Source organism: Echiichthys vipera, assembly GCF_963691815.1.
Source record: "Echiichthys vipera genome assembly, chromosome: 18".
Classification (NCBI taxonomy): Eukaryota; Metazoa; Chordata; class Actinopteri; order Perciformes; family Trachinidae; genus Echiichthys; species Echiichthys vipera.
In genome coordinates, this window is record NC_139843.1 from 9,807,298 (window position 1) to 9,824,445 (window position 17,148).

Consider the following 17,148-nt stretch of genomic DNA (forward strand, 5'->3'; position numbering starts at 1 on the left):
ATAGCACCCGTTTATCATGACAATGAAGTCTAATTCCTTTACACAATTCTATATAACTTTGCTTTCATCTTTTTATGCAAAGTGCTTGGGACTTCCTGTACTAAGCAGCTAAAACCACTGCTACAAAATGGAAACATTTCTGTTCACTTTAGACCTCCATAGTGACTTAACTATGGAGGAGTGGAATAAACTGTATATCTAAAATAACTCATGATCCATCCATCATCCGCAACCGCTTATCCCGACGGGGTTGCAGGGGGGTGTCGCAGGACAATACTGTAATGATGATAATAATTAATAAAGGATTAAACTTGAGCTTTTCCTGCTATGACATGTCAAAAAACCTTAAGATAATGGCCTATTGCCAAAGATGGTGCAGTCAACATGAGGATAGTGACTCAAAGGATCACCTTCAGGTGTGATAAGATGATTTAAGTACTTAACTCAAAGGACCCCATATAGACAAGATTAGTCTGTTTGTTCAGGTAATGAGAAATCTCTGGCTGACATTTCTGCTGTCACACCAGTACTGGGAGTGAAATATTGCTTGTGGTGCTATTTAAAGTAATAATATTATATATATAGTTTTTAATTATTATTTAAAATATTTTCTAACACATTTGATAATTGGCCAGCACATTTCCCAGGCAGGCCGGACTTGTCTTTGACAAGTTCAACCAAGTTGTCTGGACTTCTTTAACCACTCTTCAACTTGTTTTCCGGTGAGATGCTGTTCCTGTCTGTCAGGGAATCATCATGCTACTTTCCAAGTCATTTTATTGGGTTTCCCTGGATGTTAGGGATCACTTCCCCCTGAACAAGTAGCTTTAACCTTCCAGTTGTTTTGCCCTTTTGGATCACCAGGCTCCTTGATTTCTTGGGCTTGAAGACCCATTTTGCCAAGGTGGCCATGCGATCCAGTTCTGCCAGGTCCCATTTTTTGGTGCACGTTTTTTGTGTGATTTGGTGTAATCACTGTAAGGTCTTCCATGAATGCCCTGACTGCAGGCTGTTGACATCCTGCAGTGATCTTGGGCCCCCTTGACTTTGTACTAGCTGCAGAGATGATCAGGTCCATTCCCATGATGAACAAGATGGGAGAGATTGTGCATCCTATCACTATCCCCTTCTCTACTGGTTGCCACTTTGTTGTAAACTTGGCTTGAATCGTAGCTTGATAACCTGGATTTTACATGGGATGTGGAAGTGTGAATTACATCCATATGCATTTGCAAAGTCAAGCCAGATAACTGGCTGCCTTTCTCCTCCTTTGCTTCTTGGATGAGATGGCTGAGGACCACTGTATTCACCAAGCACCTTCAACACCGCCATTCTGGATAGAGTTGTTAATATATCCTGTATGGGTCATATAAGCAGCCATTCTCTTGGCAAGCACGGAAAAGAAAATCTTTCCCTCCACACTAAGTAGGGAGATAGTTTGGAACTGGCTGATCTATGAGGATCCCTGTTCTTTGGGCACAAAGCACCCTTCTGCCCTTCTCCAGCTTGTTGGAATGGGTCCTTTGGACAAAATGACCTGCATAAGCTTCCACAGCCTTCCACAGGAGCTTTGGACATTTCTTGTATACTTTGTAAGTTATACCACTGGGAGCAGAAGATGATCTTCACTGAAAATTCACTGTCTCCCAGACCTTGCCTCACCTAGATGTGATTTGGTGGAGCTGTAGGGTTCCTTATATAAACTGGGCTCGTGCAGCTCCTTCGCCTCTGTTTGAACCTCTCAGTTCTCCTTATTCTGATGAGCTGCTTGCAGAGGCTGGCTGTCAGCTCTTTTTCCCCCTTCCTTTTCTCCTGTGCTTGCCCGTTTGAATTGCTTCCTCAGAATCTTTTTTCCTTCTTCAATTTCCTTCCTAAGTTGTTTGATTGTTCTTTCTCTTCTGTTGTCCTGCTTTTGTTGTCTGTTTGTTCTCTTTCTGTGGCACTGTTCCAAACCGTTCTTTTGTCACATTGTAGGTGATAGCTATTAGTGAATCCACCTTACATTCTGCTGGTCCTGCTTGAACCGCTCCAATCACCTTGTCCAGATCTTCATCTAACATGTACCATTCCTTTCCATCACTCATCTTGGGCCACTTGATTCTTTCTCTCGTTGGCTGGGGTGGGCTTTCTGGAAGGGCATTAGAGGCTCTCCTTGTGTGATCTTGGGTCTTAGGGTTCTCCTGTGTCTCACCAGACAATTTCTCTGCGCGGTGTGCTTGCATTCGTCCTTGTCCACATGTATTTTGAGCCCTTTTGTGCGTTGTGCCTCCCCGGTTTGCTGAGCTTTTCTCTGCATTTGTGTCATTGTCATATGTTAAATAATGCGTCTGTCACACCCACATGCCTTAAAATACCAATATAAGTTCAGTGAATAAATGGGTGGTTGCTTTGTGAAGCTAAATGACTCACTGTTTACCAATCGAGAGTCCCCAGGTTTGTTAATAACAATCCATTACCAACATGTCCCAAATGACTTGCTGATTTATGGAAAAAGAAATATCCACTTCTTATTTTCCTCTGAACCTTATTTATCAACCGCAAAGCGAGGCAGTTAATTTACTTTATGAGGCCAAGGAGGAGTGCCAACATGTAGCGACCATTTAATGAAAAAAAATGTACTCAAGTGGAAACTGGATTTGGGATTATAATCGGATCCTATCTTGGCCCTGGGTTAAACATCTATATACTGCAGCAGTAGAAACATTTCTGGGTTGGGGTTCTTTACCATTGCATAACAACACTGTTTTTTGGATGGTTGCCAATGTCTTAACAAATTTCATCATGTTTCCCAGCTTGTAAGAGATGAATAAACTCCCCCAGTGGTCAGCTGGGAGGCTGTACCTTAGAAATATAATCTGTGGTAAAAGCAACATACAAGTGTGTTTTTACTGATCACTATCAAAGAAGTCAATGTTTGCTACTTGCTTCAGCAGATCTTCCAACAAAGCGGTGAATCCGTTGGCTTGGTACTGTGCGGAACAAACAACTACAAACAGCATTTCTTCTTCTTCTCCGTGCCTTTGGTTACCCTGGTTTTCAGCATCCAAGCATGTAGCTGGTGATCAACATGAGCTCGCTCAGTGCAGTTTGATATCGCTCTACATATGTTGGACAACAAAGCTTCCCTATTCTTTTCAAACTTCTTGCTGCCAGTTGAGGCCTCTGATTTGCATGCTCCGAGTAGCCATTATTATTTTCTGTACATACGTAGTACCTGTATCCCTGGGAAAATCTAGAGAAACACTAGAAAGGAAGAGAGATTGCCTGTACATGTCCTGCAGGCTCAATATTGTGAGACGTTCTCAGTCACCTTCATTAAATGCATTATTTCTCTCATTCCTCAGATCAATGACAGATAATGTTCCTTTCCTTTCAGGTTGATGAAATCTACCATGATGAATCTTTGGGCACCAACATCAACGTTGTTCTTGTCCGTATGATAATGGTCGGGTACCGACAGGTGAGCTATGTGACACATTGTGGTTATTTTCTGATGATGATGATAACACTGATTCTGCATACTGTACATTAGCTCAGTCAGCGACAGTGTGTTGGTATATGCTTTCTGACTTTTCTGTTTTCTTTTTTTTTTTTAAGTTTAAAATTCTAGCATCGTGACATCCTTATATGTTTATGTAACAGAGAAATCAGAGCACAAACATACTGAAATTGTCCCGTCTGGCTTTTATTACTATAATGAAATATTCATTACATGCTGCTTCTTTTTATAACCTGTATTACATTTCTTATTGTTATGTGGGTGCACATAGTAAGTAAGGTGTACTGATAAAAATGAGAGAAAAGCAAAGTCAAAACAAACTATTTGTATGAATGTCAGTCCTTAGAAGGCTACCTGATGGCTAGGAACAGACGCTGTGAAAGTGACATGCATATCTCCAGCTAAGGGTCATAGTGAGAAATAGTTTCCTTTCACCTTAGTGGTGTCCTTTGAGGAAACGATATGGTGACTAGTTCTATTTACAGTTCAAGTGGTCTTACATTCTTCCTGGTTCTTATATTCCTTTCAGTCTATAAGCCTGATCGAGCGTGGCAACCCATCCCGTAGCCTTGAACAGGTGTGTCGATGGGCCAACACGCAGCAGCGCCGCGACCCCGACCACTCCGAGTACCACGACCACGCCATCTTCCTCACAAGGCAAGATTTTGGTCCCGCAGGTATGCAAGGTACTGTATTTTTCTCGATCGAGGACTGTGCAGACTGAGTGCTGATATCTGCTACCATTCACAAAGGGGTTGGCTTAAAGTCTTGCCCAGGTAAGGTCGATGGAAACTGAAACCTGAGGTCAGAAACCCAGTTCCACCTCACAGGAAACGTTATTATGAAGTAGCTTTCCAACACCTTGCTGACTTGACATTGATGCCACCCTGGATATTGATGAAGAAGGTTTTTGGCATGTAGAGAAAAAACAGAAATGTTTATTAATTTGTCATTTATGTAACCTAAACAAACTGTTGTTTTTAATTCAATTGTGTAAAGTTCGGAATGAACTTTTCTCCACTCAATCCTGAAAATACATGTATGCAATCGTTTGGAGGAGTTTTATATAGAGCCTGACCGATATTGACTTTTTAAAATTGACTAGAGGGGGATAATTTATCTGTTAACTATATAACGACAAGCTGTAATGAAAACAGACCATTTCTATGTGGATTTTGCACCAACGTGATGCTACAAAGATACTCAGAAGCCTACTTTCTTAAACAAATAACTTTATTAAAGAATATTAAACATTATACATTATACGCACAATTTATTTCAACTAACTCTAGAAATAAAAACTGAGAAAATAAAAGAACAGCTTGTGTATTTATACCCGGGTGAGAATAGTCACACCTTTTCCATCGCTCCCTGCCTCCCAGTAGTATAAAAAGCAACAAAGTGCACGGCAATAGACAGCTGTGGTGGATGAGGGATTTAAACGCAGGACTTTTACCCAGGAGACTTCGGTTTCAATCCTTTGAGAAAAATATTTTTATACTTAGTTGACCTAATAGCTTCACACTTCAGTTTGGTTTATAACACCTCTTCTAATTAACCACAATTCTGCATTATATGATGTGTAAAAATAGATTAATAAAGTAAATGAATATACTGGTCGGGCTCTAGTTCTATACCATACATGTTCTGTCAGTTTAGCATCTGTCTCATGCTGTCTTTCTTCTTTTCAGCCCTTCAAAACAAAATTTGAAGCGAGCAGACTAACCACCAGAGAAACTTGGTCCAGAATGAACAAACATCCTCTGTGCTCAAGTTTAATATCTTGCATTGACCTGTGGATATTTTTAACTTTTAAAGCACATGTGTCATGTTTAGAGGACAACCTGAGATGGCGTCGTTTGCTTGTCAAACTTTAGGATGTTGCCGTAGCTACCGTTGAGTTGTTTTCATAACAAACCTGGTTTCTATGGCACCTTGCACTGTGTTGGGCTGGACCTGATGCTGTATCTCAGGGTCAAGAACAGACATCGCACCCTCTTGTCAAAGTTTACCTGTGAGACGGTAGATTCTATATCCAAATAGATATTTATGTGGCTGTGGGATTAATAGAATAAAATCTAAGACAATCAATTCAGTTTGTGGAGTAACTGCAACGCAAATTGACTGAATGAATTTGTCAATTTCACCACATTTCCAAATACACTCAAACGAAATCCTGTGAATGATTTCAACAGTTTTTGATCAGCTTTCCTTGCCATTGACTTATTTCCCACACGGTATGTTCAGTATTTGAGTTTATCAACCAGATGAGAGACACCACCTCTCTCCTCACTCATAACATCAGCAGTAGATAAAAAACATTTTGACCCCTAGCTGCTGCTGCTGCCGCTGCTGCTGCTGCTGCTTCTGTTGTTGCACCTTTTCACTTCAATGTGCAAAGCCTCCCTTCATGGGAATGTGATTTGCATTCTCATGAGTTCCTCTCATCTGCCTTTCAGATAAAAGGACACACTCCACAACTGCTTTCACATTTCGCTAATCCACTGGCAGCACTAAATGTCTCCATTTGTGAAAAGGACAATCAAGCATCTGAAACAGTTGGCCTTGAAGAACATCTTCATGATCACACACACACACACACAAAAAAAGACTCTTCTATGTCTGACTTGTTGCAGACGTTTCACCAGAATAAACTGATGCTTTTTAAGATTCTTCATCACCGGCTGTCTGTCCGCTGCATTTTCTGCTTTTTACCTGCATGCCAAAAAGGTCTTCTGATGGTCAGAAAGCATGAAAACTATGTAAAGGCCACCCACAGTAGGCCGGGACGAGCTTGCTTCTGAACCAAACCAAAAATGCGCAAAGCTGAATCGCTGCACACCTCTTGATCGAGTTTTGTTTAATGTTTGTGCTGTGCTTAAAAGTTTCGGCGACTATGTGAAATGTTGTGATGCCGGGGCAGAAGTCTGCTGGGTAACGATGACAGGCTTCCGAGCTTGCTGTTTACTTCATGTATTATGAGATGTTCAGTGTACAAGCTGTCACACAGGAACCCTTCACATCCCTTCAACTTGCTTTAACTCTCAGTAGTATCTGCTGTGTTAATAAACGAAACCTGCTGTGTCAGATCAAAAGCAGTACACACATATCATAGACACCTAGGTTTATCATTGAAAGGGACTTTCAAAGCAGTCATCCCAGCCTGTTGATTTTAAACATGCACTAATCTTAGCTCCAGAATCAAACCCAGCAACAAGAAACGACTGAGACCGTCACAATGATTGCAATCACATCCCATAGCTCTAATTTCCTACTATAAACGTCAGCACTGCATTAGAATGTCATGACCTTCATTCTGGTACTTGATTATTAGGGCTGTGTGGTCTCTTCTGTTGCCCAGGTTATGCTCCAGTTACAGGGATGTGCCACCCACTGAGGAGCTGCACTCTGAACCACGAGGACGGCTTCTCCTCCGCCTTTGTGGTTGCTCATGAAACCGGCCATGTGTGAGTAATGGAGATGATGTTCAAAGACCAGAGGGGTCCTGCAGGATCTTTTTCCATTTAGCTGATAGTTTTGCATGTGCATTTGCTGTATTCTGCAATAGGGCTGCGTTATTATTGCCAAAATTATCACAGTTAAATGTATATCAATATTTGAGATTATCTTTATTTATGACAATTATTCACTTATTTTAGGGAGGCACAACATATTTAAATTACACTTTCACATTTAAATAACCAGAGCAGTGCTTTCACTTCCATGTGGTGCTAGATTCCTGCTAATGTACAAATCTTTGCATCAAAATAGACTTAAAATAAAATGAGTCTTCACCTAAATTCAGTGCATCTCCTAAAAGCAAAAAAAACATAGCTAGATTTTAGTTTTCGAAAGCCCAAAGTTTTAATGATGTGATTAATATTCAATTAATTGTGCAGCCCTAAAGGGTTTTACAATGTTAGCTTGTCAGTCACCAATTCACACACTCACACCGATGGCAGCTAGCTACCATGCAAGATGCTGGCCAACCATCAGCAATTTGTCGTTCACCGTCTTGCTGGATGACACTTCAACATGTGGACAGGAGGAACCGTGGATCAAACAACCAATCTTTAGTTTGAAACATGACCTGCTCTAACTTTGAGCCACAGCTGATTTAGTCACATTCAACATACATTTAGCTCTTTGGCTCCCTATTATTTAAGGTCAGTGTAGCGACAGGCTTTATCCACTTTATCCACTGTCTATGACGTCGGAATCATTAGCAGCTTCTGCCTGTGTCATATCATGTTTAATTACTGGTCCATTTCACACAGACTTCCTCTCTTCTAATGGGGCTCTACAGACTTGTGAAATAGGCTGGGAACTGCACTGCCCACTGCGGCAGGAACATGAACAAGTGGTCAGACAGACTTGATTCATGGTCCATCACACAAAAGAGCATGTTAGTCATCCACTAACAGTGAAAGTGAGGTGGACTCCATGCTATGCCTGTCACTAACGCAGTGATTGAATGCATCACTTTCAACCCTGGATGACACAAGCACTATAATGGTTACTGCGGTTCATTGGTTTTAGTAGAGTAGCAGTGGAGTGCCAAATCAAATATTTCCCTCAGACCCAACTGACTAAGACTCACAGTTAAAATACACATGTACATCTATGTGTACCTTATACTCCAAACACATTCTTCATATAAATGTAGAATATGTAGGCAACAGGACTGTTCAATAAATATTTTCCTCCCCCCATCAGGCTTGGCATGGAGCACGACGGCCAGGGCAATCGTTGTGCTGATGAGACCAGTATGGGCAGCATCATGGCACCACTTGTGCAGGCAGCTTTCCACCGCTATCACTGGTCACGTTGCAGCAAGCAGGAGCTCAATCGATATATCCAGTATGTTCTGTTTATTCCGCTTCGTTGACTTTTCATTTTCTCCACATATTGGCTTAAATGGGACACAGCTCTTGTGTGAAGCAGCTCCATACATTGTTTTGTTGAACTTTCTGGACCCCAAAAGATCTCTCATATCTATGACAATATTTTCATTGTTTCTTCAGCTCTTATGACTGCCTGCTGGATGATCCCTTTGAGCACAAGTGGCCCAAGCTTCCTGAGCTCCCTGGAATAAATTATTCAATGGACGAGCAGTGCCGCTTTGATTTTGGTGTTGGTTATAAGATGTGCACCGCTGTAAGTCGATCACACCTGCGTAATCCCCAAAATATTGATTAACTGTTTCTCCTTCAGTCAGCAGAAATCCCATGGTCTATTGCATGACCAGAAAAGTTGTTACTTAGTTGATACTTTGATGATGATGATGATGATGATGATGATGATAATAATAATAATAATTCAGTACAAATACACTATATAGACACATAAAAGATAATAAAATAATTCATCAATGCTCTTTTGGGAGACACTATGGTACATGCTACTAGTCACGTCCAGAATGTGCCCCTCATGGGTGTTTGAGACATTTAAACACATCTTAAATGTCCCAAATCAAAGTGCTCTTTAAATACTGTGAAAGTATCAAAAAACACTCAATCCTCAGAGAAATGCGCACAGCCTGTATTAAACTGTGTCTTTAAATGAGCCGTCATGTCACAACTACAATATATATAGGTAGAAAGTACTGCTGCAGTGCTGTTGCAGTCTTTCTCTGGCTGACGGTGCAAAGATGCAGAGAGAGGACATGCAGAAGACCAGCGAAATGCTGACTAATCAGAGCACACTGGTCTGTTTGAGAGAGGGGCTTAAAGAGACAGGCGTTAGAATGGAGTGTTTCAGACAAAGGGCGAATACAGGTATATTTAGACAATGTGAGAAGAAGAATGTGTTTTTTGGTCATTAAAGCATGTGAACATGTTCTAGTAGAAGCCCAAAATACAAGTATGTACCTGAAAATGAGTATAATATGGTGCCTTTAACAATGTGAGTATGATAACAATGTACAAGTAAGGGACTTCTGTAGCATGACAAAGTTGAATGAATGACTTTGTTTACATTTCCTAAAAGAATAACTGGAGCTCAAATTTGCTGTTTTCTCATTTAGTTTCGAACCTACGACCCTTGCAAACAACTGTGGTGCAGTCACCCCGACAACCAATACTTCTGTAAAACCAAGAAAGGTCCTCCAGTGGACGGAACAGAATGTGCACCAGGAAAGGTGGGAAATATAATTTTTGTGTGTACAGTGGAGTTGACTGCACTCTTAGATATAAGGGTTGCAAAAGGGTTCTTCCTGAAGGGATGAGGTTCTACTGAGAACCATTTGCATCTGAACAACCGTTTTTTTGAAGAAATAATTCTTTGTAAGGATGAAAAAGTTTCCATTAAGAAACATTTCCTCCTTTTTGAAGAAAGAGTTCTTTGAGTATTGTTGAAAGCATGGGTGTTAAAAGATACTTACCCTCAAATATTCTAATGGTATTTTGGAATGTAGATGTATCTGGAATCCCCTTAATCAATGCCATACAACACTAATAAAATGTCTAATCTAATATTTCAATATCCTGCTTGATATACTTAGATCAAGCAAGATTTGTCTTTGTATAACTACTTTCTTTGTAGGAAAAAAAAAAAGAATGCATTTAATTAAGTTTAATTCTGTATGATTCGATCAAGCAAGACTAGTACTTTTTAATGAGTTTAAGGAATATTTCAACTGTGCATATATTCGTGTGATCACCAGAATATAAAAAGATTATAAAATATTTTTTAATATTTAGAACTGCCACTGCTACAGCATTTACTCTTTCAGGGGTTTATTTCTCATTAAGGAAGACAAGAGATGAGCTATTTCTCCACCCGAGGCCATGGAAACTTCATCCAGCAGCCTTGGGCTATGAAAATGCCCCTGAGGAACTAATATGGCGCAACCCACAGCACTCATGGTCCCCATGTGGCTCTTACCTTTTTCGCTATTGTGGTTTCTTGTTAGCCCTCTGGAAAAGTGGACAGGTTCTGGATAGAACCCCCAGAGAGGATCCTGGGTGGAACTATTATACATTGATTTATTTTTGGTCGAAATGCTCCAAACCTTTGCAAATCTGGTGCATGAACCAGAATGGAACGGTTGGTTCTAGGTATGACCCTTTATGTTGGGTTCTAGGTAGAACCCTCTGGAAAGGTTACAGGTGAAACTTCAATAAAATATTTTTATCAGGAACCAAAAAGATTTCTCCCGTGGGAACAACCTGAATAACCTTGTAGGGTTCTAGTTAGCACATTTATTTCTAAGAGTGTGGAGCCTGAAATTGTTATAGATGTCCCTGTCAACGGTCTCGACTTTCTTTGCTTCTGTCTTATAGCGTTGTCTTTTCTCTGTCAAAATTTTTAGTGGTGCTTCAAAGGCCATTGCATCTGGAGATCCAGCCAGCAGCCTCAGGGCCACGATGGGAGTTGGGGCTCCTGGTCAAAATTCGGCTCTTGCTCCAGAACATGTGGAGGTGGAGTCCGTTCCCGCAACAGACAGTGCAACAATCCTCAGTGAGTGCTGTGGCAGTGAGGAATCTGAGTGGCGAGCAAAGGAGAACACACTGAAATAAAATCAGATACTCTGTCAATGGCCAAATAGTTTATACGCTCAGTGTGCTCATCCAAAAGTTGATGTTGTAAAAGTGTGAATGCAGAGCTGGAGAGCAGGGACAGTGTTTGATCCAGCACTGTTCCTCCTTACGTTAGCCTGAACAGAATCTCGACTTGAAAGTTTCAAGAGTGTGAGCTACTATATGCATCTCTACCAATGTGTTACTGTTTGTAATTTGTTTACTTGATGACATTTTCACACTCTTAAACTCACGGTTCTGATCTATGGTCGTACACGGACACTAAATTACCACACAGGTTGTGTGTTTTAGGACAAATGATAAAAACAATGTTATCGTTTACTGTCGGTATCTCAGGTCTTCGCCACATTTGCCTTGTCTAAAGGTACAGTCACAATAAGCATGTGTACATATTATTTGTCCCATCCCTTAAAGTGCCAATACTTTTAAAATCAAGGTCAATCTTTGGATCTTTGAGAATATCATGATGAAAATTAGGCATCATTTGTTTTTTGTCATTCATCAGGCCTGCATACGGTGGTCGAGATTGCCCCGGCTCTGCTTTTGACTACCAGATGTGCAACACGGAGGAGTGCGCTGGCCCCTATGAGGACTTCCGTGCTCAGCAGTGCATCCAGAGGAGCAACAAATACCACAAAAACATCAAGCACACCTGGCTACCGTATGAGCACCCAGATGGTAAGTCTGTAAGGAACGAAGCAATATTGGCTGTTGTGTGTGTTTAGTGCAAAGCAACGAATGGAAGATTACATTTGCAGGAATAACTGCGCATACACACATACTAAGATTGAGGTGTGCGTTTTCTGTCCTTCGTGTCCTGGTGATGTCTTTCTCAGATTCTGAAGATACTTGCATGAACCAAGGCGTTTGTGTTATGTGTTTTTCAGAGGCACGTAAGTGTGAGCTGAGCTGTAAGTCAAAGGAAACAGGAGAGGTGGTGTTCATGAACCAGGTGATGCACGATGGGACCCACTGCAGCTACTCAGAGCCCTTCAGCGTGTGCGCCCGCGGAGAGTGTTTGGTATGTCTCTACTTAAACTGAGTGCATTCACAAACGCAGACGTTGGCATGTTTTAAAGGAGCAGTGTATAGGATTTAGTGGCATCTAGCGGTAAGGTTGCAGATTGCAGCCAACGGAATACCCCTCCCCTCACTATACAGTATATGTATATATGTATGAATATATATATATATCTCAAATGTTCAGCACATCTCAAACATTGTCATACTAAATAAAGATTGTATAATACATCTCTTCAGGAATGAGATGCAGCAGTCAAAATTTGTATTCACCTGAAACGATTTAAGACCAGGGTAATTTTGAGAAATTACTGCCCAGCACAAATGGGTTTGGGGTTGTGTCTGTATGGTAACCCGAGATTTGCGAAAGTCTTGCGAGATGGTTAAGGATAGGCATTGACCTTGAATGGTTAAGGTTAGTATAGGTCGTCGGGAAGCAAGAAGAACCTACAATAACCTTCAGGTTATGTAAAAATGCCAAAAGCTGTCTATAGCCAGTGTTTAGTTAGTCCATTCTGGGCTACTAGAGAAACTGTTTGAGAGGACCTGGTCCTGATGTAAATATGAAGAGCTCATTCTAAGCTAGTGAAAATACAACAATTCTTAGTTTCAGGTTATTATACACCTATGATCACATACTGTTATTATGAGTATTTTATGGAATCTTACATTCCATTTCCGCCAATCGATCCCCCTAAATCCAACACACTGCTACTTGGTATTACAAATGTCATACCGTATAAAATAATAACCTGCCACTCTGTGTTTTGGCTACATTCCTCTTACGTGTGGGTGTGTTTCCAATATGCATCATCATCTTAGACCTCCAAACCAGATGCATGCAGTGTTTTCCCATGGCGTCATTTTCCCAGTGGTCTGCATAAAAGTCAGGCACAGCATTGCCCTGATTTGATTGACTGTCTCTGCTTTTCCTCCTGTCAGCATGTAGGCTGCGACAAGGAGGTTGGCTCTTACAAACAAGAGGACAAATGTGGAGTGTGTGAGGGCGACAACTCCCACTGTCGCACCGTGAAGCTGACACTCACCAAGACGCCGAAAAAGATTGGTAATTATCAGCTTGTCTTCATTTAAGATCAAAATAACTATCCAAGAGGCCTTAAATACATCTTCCATGTTTGACCACAGCTTGATCCGACACGACCATCAATCAAAAGATAAAACTTTCTGTCGCAAAGGTCTTGATTCAGATATAAGTGGCTGCTATTACAACCCAGAAAAATTGCCCGCTGTTTAAGGCTCCCTCCTTAAGCCTGCCATGTCTCTTTGTCTTTTTAGGAATGCTGAAAATGTTCGACATCCCAATAGGAGCCCGTCACATTGTTATCGAAGAGAACGAGACTTCCCCTCATATAATTGGTGAGCATGCCTCACATCCTTTTCCAACTATGGAAAAACATGTTGTTGGTGCTAAGTAACAGAATTGGTTTGTGACTGATTCAATAGCACAATACCTTTTTTTCCCCCCTTAATGTCACATGTTTCTTGTTTGCTGGGTCATTTACTCTTGTAAGACTAGCTGTATACGTTCAGCACAGGGTCACAAATTTAAATGAAGAAGGACGAAAAGGGTCCAAAACACAAAAAAATAACAGCTCTGGCATCATTTTTTAGATATAAATCTGTGTATTTTCTGTCATTTGTCCACGTGTAAAAAATTATTCTTTCTAAAAACGAAGAGCTTTTGTTCTTGAGTGGGATATATACAAGCCGTTTAAGACAGCAATTATCTTATCCTTTAATGAGATAATCAGAAACATATTCTGCATGGGAATATAGAATCTCTTGGCAAATAAGTAACTAAACTAAAACTTAAAAAGGAACCCCCTAAATTAAGAATTGCAATATTTTAATTTCCAAGTTCTGGAAAAGTTCATTCCACATTTGTGAACATGAGCTACTGTCTCTCAGAACCAGAAACCAGAGGAGAAAATCTAGATCTGCTCGAGTCCCGAGCTGCTCCATAGACAATGAATGGGAGACAGATTTTGTTTGTTTTCTTTTTTGTACCAAAATGAGCTTTATTTTGTTGTAGTCTCAGTGCTGAAACAGAAAATGTTCCCATATACTCATAGCATTCCTTCACCTGAAACATCTTTCTCAATTTATGTCTATGGAGCAGCACCATATGTTATACTTGATGACATTCATAGTCGCTTTCTACTGCCTCAAGATAGCAAGGCACCAACAATGGGCCTGACCACATTTCATTTTAAGACCAACACACCTATGGCACACAAGTACATTTGCTAGTTACACAACGTAGGCGCTGATTGTGAAAAGTGAAAGATACAGCCCATTAGGTATAGCCCCCCGTGTTTTAAATTGTCAAAATCATCACCCTTCCGTCCAGATTCAAAGTAAAGTCGTCGCCTGTCTCTGAGCCATTTTTGCAGTAGTTGTTAAGCGAATAACTTACAATTCCTTCACGTTGAAGCTCAGTTCAATAGAGATCTTTATAATATATTTTTTTACTGTAAAGGAGAAAGCAATCAGCATGGTGTAGCATGACTGATATTTTTCTAGCTTGAAGTAACAGACAGCAACACCCCTTTTTCTGGAGAAGCTGAAGTCTGTTTTTTTTTCTTGATGGTTTATTATTGATTTAAGCACAACTACTGCACTCAGAAAACAGTTTTTTTTATTTAAACTACACTGCTGTGATAATGACTTTCCATTTGAGCTGAATTTAGATGATTACAGGAGGTAAAACATTAAAGCTGTGTATGAGAAGGAGTGACAGACTTGTTTCTTTCAACCGACAATAGTTTTCAGTAAAACTGACGATGTGAGTCAGGATCACCATTGGTGTTCAGCCCAAACCCTCCTTCTCTTTACTCCCCCCTTTCCTCTCTGGCTTTTATTAGCTCATGGGAAGAAGAGATGACACACAACTTGGAGAAATTACCATCGGCAAACCACAGCACCGAACATCTCAAAATACATACTGACACGTTCTCTGGTTAAAGGAAAGCCTTAGAGTTGTTTGGCAGGGGAGGGGATGAGGTGGAATTGCTTTTAAATATTTGAGATTTTTAATGAATGACACTTAAAACTACATGATGTGCACATATTCTTCCCCACCCAATATGCATGAAAACCTTTCCTTTTTTTTTCACTCATTACTGACAGCTGTGAAGAATCAAGTTACTGGAAACTTCATACTGAATGCAAAAAGTGAAGATGCCGAAACAAAGACATTCATCGAGAATGGTTTACAGTGGGAGTATTCCCTCGATGGTGAGAAGGAGGCATTAAAAACAACTGGTCCCCTGCATGAAGGGATTGTAGTGCTGGTGAGTGCAACGGGATCATGGAGCTCTCATTTTACGGTTTCATTGCTTTTCTCATAAACTTCGTTCATTATGTTGCAGGTCATTCCCCAGGAAGAAGACGCAAAGATCAGCCTGACTTATAAGTATATCATACATGAAGACCTGTTACCGCTTATTACCAACAACAATGTGCTTTTGGCTGAACTGGACACATATGAGTGGGCACTGAAGAGCTGGTCTCAGTGCTCCAAACCCTGTGGGGGAGGTCAGTGAGTGTATGTTTGAATAACAAAGCTCTTAAAGTCTCACACATTACTCAGCACACAGCAATTTCACCATGATAATGTTGGTCAGTGGAAAATGAATCTGGGCTGAACCTATTTGTTGAAAACGGGTGTGATAATTATTGAAAGGTCTCATATTGTGAAATTGAGATACACATATAAATACATATATAGGTAAAAAGTGCTGCTACAGTGTTGTCGTGAATATACTATAAAAAGCTTCTGACCCATCAGAAGTGTGTGGTGGTATCTGTATCTGCAGGGTCCCTGCCCTCTGCCTGGATTTTCTGTTTGCTTGTTATTTTGGGACGGACAGGGACATTTATGAGTGTAGGCTGAGCTCATGAGGGGCTTTAACTGCCAGCCAATAACCGCGCATGGTGATCAGCCCTCTTATTCCCAACCACCATTTGTGACACCCCTCCCCCTCATCGTCTCAAACTGTCACACAGGGAACAAGGCAGTGTGTTTTTTACCATTACATACATAATGAAACTCTGCACTCACTCATAATCTGACTTTTCCCCTCTCTCTCTCTCTCTCTCTCTCTCTCTCTGGCCATTTAAAAATAGTAAACCATACTTATTACATATTATACCTATTTAAGTTGTTGATGTTCTAGCAGAAACCCAATTATAATGTTATTAAATCATTCAAGCCCAGTGCAAAATGACAATTGCTATTTCCAGTTTTTCCACGGTGTATTTCTACTTTTCTCTGGTTTTAGAGATTACTAATCCGAAGCTTCTTGGACAGAGAAAACGCATAATTTTAAAGTTAAATAACACTGGACTCTATTTTATAGAGATAGACATATTATGCACTAAACAGTGATACATCGATAAATAGATTACTCAATAATGGAAATGATCATTAGAAGAGTCATTTTGTACACTTTCTATCCTTCAGGCATACAGTACACAAAATACGGATGCAGGAGGAAGAGTGACAGTCGTTTGGTACATCGAAACTTTTGTGAAACCAGTAAAAAGCCCAAACCCATCCGAAAACGCTGCAATGTACAAGATTGCAGCCAGCCCACGTAAGTGCCCTTCAGCTATTGATTATTATATTTAAACAGCTACCACCCTGACACTGTACTATTCCAAGTGAAAAAACAATTCAAGCTGTCATTACATGAAAGCCTTGTGTCCACGGTGTTGACAGGTGGCTGGTGGAAGAGTGGAGTCCTTGCAGTAAGACATGCGGGAAGCTCGGTTACCAGACCAGGGTGGTGCAATGCGCGCAGGCTCTCCACAACGGCACAAACAGGCCCATCCACAGCAAACACTGCATTGAAGATCGGCCGGAGACGAGGAGAGCCTGTAACGACACCACATGCCCCGCTCAGTGGAGGACAGGGGCGTGGTCTCAGGTGAGGACAGCCAGCGACATCAACCATTTTCAATATTAACACGCGGGAGGTGCAAGAAGTTGCGTTTGTGGATGTGTGTTCTCGCATATATCGTTGCACATGTGCGCTGAGACGTGTTCTTCCTTTAACGGGATTT

The 17,148-nt window shown here is 40.9% G+C and overlaps 1 protein-coding gene across 2 annotated transcripts in view; it reads left to right on the forward strand.

The window, feature by feature from the left end:
* adamts14 (ADAM metallopeptidase with thrombospondin type 1 motif, 14) overlaps positions 1–17,148 on the forward strand; it is a 45,236-nt gene that overhangs the window by 23,594 nt on the left and 4,494 nt on the right. For both annotated transcript variants that reach the window (XR_014593611.1, XM_083932629.1), the window contains exons 5-19: positions 3,377–3,460; positions 4,029–4,185; positions 6,861–6,966; positions 8,216–8,359; positions 8,524–8,656; positions 9,525–9,638; positions 10,812–10,960; positions 11,546–11,718; positions 11,928–12,061; positions 13,003–13,126; positions 13,357–13,437; positions 15,211–15,374; positions 15,453–15,618; positions 16,547–16,679; positions 16,805–17,012. Coding sequence is in view for 1 of the 2 variants with exons in the window: in XM_083932629.1 (XP_083788755.1) it covers positions 3,377–3,460; positions 4,029–4,185; positions 6,861–6,966; positions 8,216–8,359; positions 8,524–8,656; positions 9,525–9,638; positions 10,812–10,960; positions 11,546–11,718; positions 11,928–12,061; positions 13,003–13,126; positions 13,357–13,437; positions 15,211–15,374; positions 15,453–15,618; positions 16,547–16,679; positions 16,805–17,012 (2,070 nt within the window). In the remaining variant the exon portion in view is untranslated. The remainder of the gene's footprint in view (positions 1–3,376; positions 3,461–4,028; positions 4,186–6,860; positions 6,967–8,215; positions 8,360–8,523; positions 8,657–9,524; positions 9,639–10,811; positions 10,961–11,545; positions 11,719–11,927; positions 12,062–13,002; positions 13,127–13,356; positions 13,438–15,210; positions 15,375–15,452; positions 15,619–16,546; positions 16,680–16,804; positions 17,013–17,148) is intronic.